This window comes from Nicotiana attenuata, chromosome 9 (assembly GCF_001879085.1).
Source record: "Nicotiana attenuata strain UT chromosome 9, NIATTr2, whole genome shotgun sequence".
NCBI classification, from domain to species: Eukaryota; Viridiplantae; Streptophyta; class Magnoliopsida; order Solanales; family Solanaceae; genus Nicotiana; species Nicotiana attenuata.
Window position 1 is genome coordinate 29,124,142 of NC_031997.1, and position 8,132 is coordinate 29,132,273.

General features: G+C 38.7%; 1 protein-coding gene across 1 annotated transcript; it reads right to left on the reverse strand.

Moving 5' to 3' along the window:
* Positions 610-3,530, reverse strand: LOC109232619. Its single transcript, XM_019398378.1, has 4 exons — positions 3,408-3,530; positions 2,312-2,387; positions 1,153-1,637; positions 610-1,068 (listed from the first exon to the last, which is right to left on the reverse strand). The coding sequence occupies exons 1-4, from the start codon at positions 3,528-3,530 to the stop codon at positions 610-612; spliced, it is 1,143 nt and encodes a 380-aa protein (XP_019253923.1).

Consider the following 8,132-nt stretch of genomic DNA (forward strand, 5'->3'; position numbering starts at 1 on the left):
TTTTGAACTTCCACTCTAAGTTCAAGACCAATTTTCCTTAACTTTTTAGCTTGTTAGTCTAAGTTAATGACTAAGTGTCCTTTTGAATTATGAGCTTGTAAGTCTAAGTTCAGGACTAAGTGTCCTTAACTTTTGAACTTGTAACTGTACGTTCAGGACTATTTTTCTGAAATGTCCTGAACTTCTGGAAATCTAGACAATAATCCGAGATTTTCAGAAGTTAAGGACATTTTAGAAATTTATGTTCTTAATATTAGATTCATAATTCAAATTTTCAGGACTTTTAGAAATCTATGTCCTCAAATTTTACTTGTACCAATGTGATTTTAAAAATAAAGATGTATCAAGCTGCAATCGTCAAATTCTATAAAGAAAAGGACTTTCTTGTTTACCTATAGCAAGAAAAATCTCATAAACAATAAATGGTCCGACAAAGGTAAATTGAATGCCCAAAAAAAGAAAAAGAAACAAAGAGCACGTAAGCGCAAAGAAACTTTGAAAATTCAGGACATCTTTTATATAAACATCTGCTCAAATAAAAATAATCTAAATGAATCCAATTTATAGCAAAAATTGAAAAGAATAGACAAACATAAGTGGATATATCTATTATTCTCTATGCTTCCTTGAAAATAGATGGACTGCCGGAGAATATATACAAGATGTTCTATTATGACCAATTCTTCTGCAACGACCACATTTGAATGTTATTTTTGATGACTCGGTAGCTGGAATATGCCTTTTCTTCTGCCTTCTACCTGGCAGCACTTTGAAATCTGGAGGTTTAATAATTTGTGACTTAACACTCTCTGGTACAATCCAAGAATCAGTATGTCCTACAGGATGTATTTGTCTTTCATATGTTTTCAGCCAAGATTTCTTTAAGTACCAGTGCAAGCAGAAATTGGACTTCTTGATGTTTCTCTTCTCGATAGCTGCAATTGCATGTATACATGGTAATTCATCAAATTGAAACTGATAACAATCACATGTTCTTTTGTTTAAGTCCACCAAGAAAGTAATTCCTTCTTCTTCAACTCTAGAATGCCATGAATCAACAGGGAAGACCTTCAATGTTAAAAAATTATAAGTTAGTACATTATGTTAAATTATCATTAAAATAATAAGCTAACCAAAGAATATAATACTTACATTTAAAGTAAACGCTAAATCTATCTTTTTCTTCAATTCCTCTTCTACCCAACAAGAAACGTCATAAAATTTTCCTTCTGCTTCATTTCTTCTTTCATAAAACCAATGTTGTAGCTTCAGTTGGATGAAATCCATCATTCTTAATATAGGCAGCTCCCTTGCTTCTAATAGCACAGAATTCATTGACTCAACAATGTTTGTTGTGAGCATGTCATATCTTCGTCGTGGACTAAAAGAACGTGCCCACCTTTCCGGTGGTTCTTCCATCAAGTAGTCAAAAGTCTTCTTATCAACTTTTGCTATATCTGACATGTATAGATCAAATTCATTGTGCATGTATACTCTTGCGGCACTTTGGAAAAGTTTTATGACCTCACTTTTTACTTTCCTTCGCTTTAGGTTCTGCTTCAAATGATAGATACAAATCCCATGGTGGCTTTCAGGATATACCTTTGCAATGCCATGTGCAATAGATTGATGCCTGTCTGATAAAAAAATTAAATTGTCAGGGCTCCCAATTGCAACATATCCAAGTATCTCCGTATCCGGTCCTCGTTTACTTTAAATGTCCTGTTGACTTAGTTAATGATGAGGAGGGAGTCACACTTGGCTTTGATCACTTCAGTTCCCAGGCTCTTAGCAATTCTAGACCTGCAATCATAGCTTCATATCCGGCTTTGTTGTTAGTCAATTTCACAGTTCTAATAGATTGCCTTATTACGTTACCCGTAGGTGTTTTTAATATGATACCCAACCCGTAGCCTTTCGCATTAGAAGCACCATTCGTGAATATGATCCAAACCCCTAAGATAGTCCCCGAGGCGAGCAGTAATTCTTTCTCGATCTCGGGGATGAAGACCGGCATAAAGTCGCCACGAAGACTGTCAAAATTTGAGATTTTATAACAGTTCATGGTTTATACTCAATATCGTACCTGCTAACCTCTACGACCCATTTGGCCAGTCGACCCGAAAGCTCCGGTTTATGCATAACATTCCTTAGCAGGTACGAGGTCACGACACATATGGGGTAACATTCAAAGTACATTTTTAGTTTCCTGATGCGCTCAGTAGGGTGAGAGCCAATTTCTGTATGTGTGGATACCTTATTTCATTACCGCCTAGGGTTCTACTAACATAATAGATAGGAAACTACATACCTTCTTCATCGGGGACCAGAACACCACTTACCGCTACCTCGAAGACTACCAAGTAGAGGTATAGCTGCTCATTCGCCTTCAGGGTGTGCAGCAAAAAAGAGCTTGATAGGTATCATTTGAGGTCTTCTAAAGCCTGAGGTCTTCTTCTTCTTCTTCTTCTTCTTCTTCTTCTTTTTCTTCTTTTTCTTCAGTAATGAGAAAAATTGGTGGCTTTTGTTAGATGACCTCGAAACAAACTAGGTCAATATCTGTACTGCCTTGACGTTTTCAACTACGGTGATATCTTCTATGGCTTTATCTTGTCTGGGTTGATCTCTATTCCCTAGTTAGATACCATGAAACCAAGGAACTTGCCAAGCCAATTCTTAAGGCACACTTCTCCGGATTCAGCTTTATGTTGTATTTCCTTAGTATGTCGAAGGTTTCCTGTAAATACTTCAAATGGTCCTCTGCTCGCAGGGACATAACTAACATGTCGTCAATATAAACCTCTATTCACTATTTATTCTTCAAAAATCCGGTTAACTAGGCGTTGATACGTGGAACCGGCATTCTTTAATCCTAACGACATTACGTTATAATAATAGGTGCCGAATTTAGTTATAAAATAAGTCTTTTCTTGGTCTCCCCAGTCCATCCATATTTGGTTGTACCCGGAATAGGCATCGAGAAAACTCAGTGTCTCATGCCCGTCCGTTGCGTCGAACATTCGGTCGATGTTAGGCAAAAGAAATGAATTTTTTGGACATGCCTTGTTCAAGTCCTTATAATCTACACACATTCTATGTTTGTTTCCCTTTTTAGGTACGACCACTATGTTAGCTAGCCAATCTGGGTATTTGATTTCCCAAATGGAACCATTTTTTAAGAGTTTAGATACCTCGTCTTTGATGAATGCGTGTTTGATTTTGGACTACGACCTCTTCTTCTATTTGACTGGCTGGAATTTCGGATCCAAGGTTAATTTGTGAGTTGTCATCTCTGGTGGGATTCCTGTCATATCTAAGTGGGACCAGGCAAAACAATCGGCATTAGCTTTATGAAAATCAATAAAAAATTTCCTGAGCTCGGAGGTTAATCTCGTGCCCAAGTATACCTTTCTGTCCGGTAGATACTCGATCAGTATGGCCTGTTCCAATTCCTCGATCGTCGATTTAGAGGCATCGGTATCATCAGGTGCTATGAAGGATCTCGGGGCCTCCGAAATCATCTTCCTCATTAGTTGGACGTTCCTTCTGTATTCCTCGACCCGGTCGGGGTCGCAACCGGAAATTGCTATTTGGTGCCTTTCCTTTCGACTACCCCCTCACCTTTTGATGTCATGATAGCGGGAATCGGGATCACCTCCTCAATGACGAACATCTTCTTTGAAGTCGGCAGTTCCCCATAGACCATTTTGATTCCACTTGGGGTGGTGAACTTCAGTGCCTGATGCAAGGTCGAAGGCACCGCTCTCATGTTGGGGACCCATGACCTCCCGAACAAGGCATTTTATCTCATGTCCCCCTCGATTACATAAAATTTTATTTCTTGGGTGGTCCCAGGAGTGTTTACCGATAGGGTTATTCCTCCCTTTGTTGTCAAGCATACCATGTTGAATGCATTCAATACTCATACTGCTGGTATGATTTGGTCCAATAATCCTAGTTGTTCACACGACTCTCCATCGGATGATGTTGGTCGAGCCACCTGGATCAATTAACACACTCTTAACTCGAGATTTAGTAATAAATACGGATATCTCTAGTGCATCATTGTGAGGTTGAATGATGCCCTTGGCGTCATCGTTGCGGAACGAGATGGACCCTTCCAGGACGTAGTCTCGACTGCCTTTTTCCCTTGTGATAGAAACTTTGGTGCACTTTATCATTGGCCCTCGTGGGACATCTACTCCCCCAGTGATCAGGTTGATCACTTGTTGAGACTCCTTTTGCTCAATTTGTTTCTTGGCATCCCTATTTTGAAATGATTTTTGGCTCGCTCACTTAGGAATTCCTGAAGATGCCCATTGTTGACTAAACGAGCTACTTCTTCCCTTAGTTGTCGACAACCTTCGGTCCTGTGACCGTGAGTACCATGGTATTTACATATCAAACTGTGATCCCTCTATACGGGATCAGACTGAAGTCACCTTGGCCATATGGTTTCCTTGATGCGATCAATGGCCGATACTATACTCGCAGCATCCACGTCGAAGTTATATTCCGATAATCTCAAGGCTCCCCTGCCCCCAAGTGATATATCGAAACTGTTCTTACTCATCAGACCTCGGTTGCTAGGACCTTGGTCGTTTCTCATGTCGTTTCTGGCTCGGTGGCGACTGGTTCTGTTTCCCCTTCTATCTGAGCTGTATAGCTGATACCTATATCAAGTCAGCATTGGCTCGTAGTCCATAATTCCTTTAGACCTTTTGTTCACTCTCTTGGGATAAACAGACCCCGAGGGGGCCCCGAACTGGTCGTCCCCGACCAAGATCTTTGACTGGTACCTATTATGAACATCGGTTCACGTAACCGCTGGGTATACCAAATTTTTCTTCACTTGTTGAGAATTAACGAAACTTCGGGGGTAGATCCCTCGAGTAAACGTCTGAATGGCCTAATCATCTACAACCGGGGGCAGGTCCATCTGTTTGATTTGGAACCTTGTAACGAACTCCCTAAGCATCTCGTTGTCCCATTGCTTGACTTTGAAGATGTCTTCGTCTCGACCTTGATAGCGCCGGCATGGGCATTATCGAAGGAATCTGCAAGCATAGCAAACCAATCAATAGAATTCAGAGGTAAGTTATGGCACCATATCATTGCCTTTTTCGATAAGGTTTTCCAAATTTCTTCAACAATACCGACTCGATCTCGTACTCTAGGTTATTACCTTTTATTGCGCACGTGTAGGAGGTCACATGCTCGTTTGGATCCGTGATCCCATTATATTTAGGAATATCAGGCATTCGGAACCTCTTCAGAATTTGCTTCGGTGCTGCATTCAGGGGAAAAGTTTTCTGAATAAACTTTGTGGAATCCGGTCCTTTCAATATTGGAGGAGCTCCCGGGATCTGATTGACCCTTTAATTATATGTTTCCACCTTTTTATCATTTGCCTCTATCTTCTTTTCGCCAGACTCCACCCGTTTTGTTAGTGCTTAGAGCATTTTTTAATCACCTCGGAAGTTGTTCCGGGTCCGAACTCATCTGGCTCTAGATAATCCGTTCGTCTCTCCGAGCGTCTTCTCTAACCCGCTCGGGTTCGGCCGTGTTTTGTGCAAAATTTTGACTTGTTAGTTGTGCTATTTCCATTTGCTGGCTTGTATCATTTTCAAAAATCAATCTCAATCTAACTCCATCACCTTCCTTTTCGGGCACTTCTCGAGCTGATTGCTGGGGTGCCCCGCAAATGCTATTTTCGAGATCAGTTGATAGATTGATATTTATGGCAACTTGTGAGTTTACGTCGACTGGGTCAGAGATTGGCGCACCTTTAGGATCGATAGGGGGTACATCATTGCTTGGTACAATGTTATTATTTTCACCGTGGTGGCCTGACTCGACATCAACACTCAAATGAGCAGATTGAGTATTTGACATTTTAAATAGACCTGAAATCAATCTTCAAAGAGCAAGTGTAAAATAGGGTTTGTTATGGAGATTCATATTAAATCACCACTATTATCCTTAGCCTCGCGGTCGGCGGGAAACTGTTTACCCTTAAAATGAGTAACAATTAAATTTATTTGCGGTTTAAAGGATATGTCATTTTAATTTAACACGAATGATCTAAGAACATCAAATAATTGAATTGAAGGAAAACAAAAATGATCAAACTAAACACGGTGGGTGATTAGGCCTGGATTTATGGTGAACACCGAAAGTTGGTTCCGATCAAGCCCCCGAATCAGTCCCGGTTGTAATTAAATAAACAAGCAGCTGAAGAACACTTTTAACAGTAATTAGAGAAGAAATTAACTTTATAGCTTTGGTATGCGTGCCAACAATGATCTTCAAAATACAAAGGTTCTCCCCTTTTATATAGTAGGGGAATTTTAACCTTAATACAAGTCTAAAATCGGTAAAAATCTTTTTTTTCCAGTAAACATTGATACGTAGTCGATATCGAGTGAGATTTTGCGCCGTAATATATGGTTAAGGGCGGATATTTCTGCCCATTGTTTTTCCTGTCTAACTGTCTTTCCCTTAGCCTTGGTCCTTTACTTTGCTTGAGCTCAATGCTTAGCCGTGTCCGGTTCTTGACGCAACATTCGTCCTCCCCGGGCTCTGATCTGTGGAAGCCCTCAGCTTTACCCGAGGCCATATCGGTTCACGCTGTCCTCTCGTTTTTCTACCGGAAATTCAGGGATAACTCAATTCTCGATTTTACCCGCACACATTTATTACTAACATATTAAATTACACTAACATATACTTTAGTATATAAAATTCTTAATCCTGTCATTGTATATAAGTTGAATCCCGATTAAAAAAAAAAAGTAATGTTATACACAGCTGTTTTTTCTATTAACGTAATTGATTGGTGTGCCACATGATTGGGTAGCCAAATGTTTTTTTTTATTTTTTTTTATTTTTATTTTTTTATCTTTTTATTTTTTGTGTAATGTAGTTAGCATTGAGGCAAATAGGCAATGCTAAATGAAAATTCGAAGTCTTTGTTTGCTGACTCATTTACACATGAAACCATTGAAGTAATGTTACGTCAGCCAATCTATGAATTATTGTCTACTGTCCAATCTATCCATCATTTCTGAAAGATATATGATGGTTCAGTTATTTAGTAGTACTTGGAGAAAGCCAAATCAAATAAGACCCTTGTTGAAAAGGAGATGAAATTGACTAAAGACCAAAGATGGCACTCAGTAATTTTGTTGATGCAACATAATTTGGAAAATGTATAGAGAGTTTATGATACTTAACTTCTACAAAGACTGATACTCTTAGTTAGAGCCGAAATTAAAATGTTGCTATTTTGGACTCAAAACACATAAATAGGTGTAAAAAAAAAGGTAACAAAAATATATACAGCGCCAGAAATAGTGGCGCTATATATAAACGGTAACAGCACCGTTAATATATAGCGCCACTATTTCTGGCGTTATACACTGTCAGAGTGATATAGCGCCACTATTTCTGGCGTTATACACTGACAGTGATATAGCGCCAGAAATAGTGGCGTTATATCCCTCCCCAAAAACTCTCCATCTTCTTCCCCCGTCTTCTTCCTCCATTATTCTAATCCCCCTCCCTAAAATTGGTCCCCCCCTCTGTCCGCCACTAAAAAAAAAAAAAAAAAAACTTTGGTCCCCGGGCACATAAAACTTGAAGAACGTAGGTCCCACACTCGAGTAGAGCTTCTTGTTATTGTTGATTCACGCTTTCGGAGTCAAATTTTCGATCTATTTGCTTTCCGAAAATTCTAAATCGAGGTATTTCGATTTATTTTAAGTTGAAACTTTTATAATAATGCATATTATTTGATTTGTATGTGTTCTATTTCGGTTGGTGGTTTTATTTTCGAAATTTAGCATCTAAATTTATCCGGATTTAATTTTACTGTTTTATATAAAAATATAAATTTGTCAAATAAATTTGTCTGTTAATATTCTCATTTATATATATGTGCTTTCATGCCGTTTTGTGTTTTATTTGCAATTAAATTTATTTGTTATTTATGTTTAGTTTAGATTATTTTTTAGCGTAGTAAAATCTAGACCTTTTTAGCGTAGTAAAACGTAGACCCTTTTAGCGTAGTAAAATTTAGAGCCTTGTAGCGTAGTAATGTGTAGTATTTTAGCTTAGAATTCCTTTTGTTT

What these genes read in the sequence shown, in the direction of transcription:
- LOC109232619 (XM_019398378.1), bottom strand. Translation starts at nt 3,530, where the DNA reads ATGAGGAAGATGATTTCGGAGGCCCCGAGATCCTTCATAGCACCTGAT. An exon ending in TCTGGTCCCCGATGAAGAAG is followed by an intron (nt 1,638 to 2,311) that starts GTATGTAGTTTC and finishes TTTTTTTATCAG; the next exon opens with ACAGGCATCAATCTATTGCA. An exon ending in ATTTAGCGTTTACTTTAAAT is followed by an intron (nt 1,069 to 1,152) that starts GTAAGTATTATA and finishes TTAACATTGAAG; the next exon opens with GTCTTCCCTGTTGATTCATG.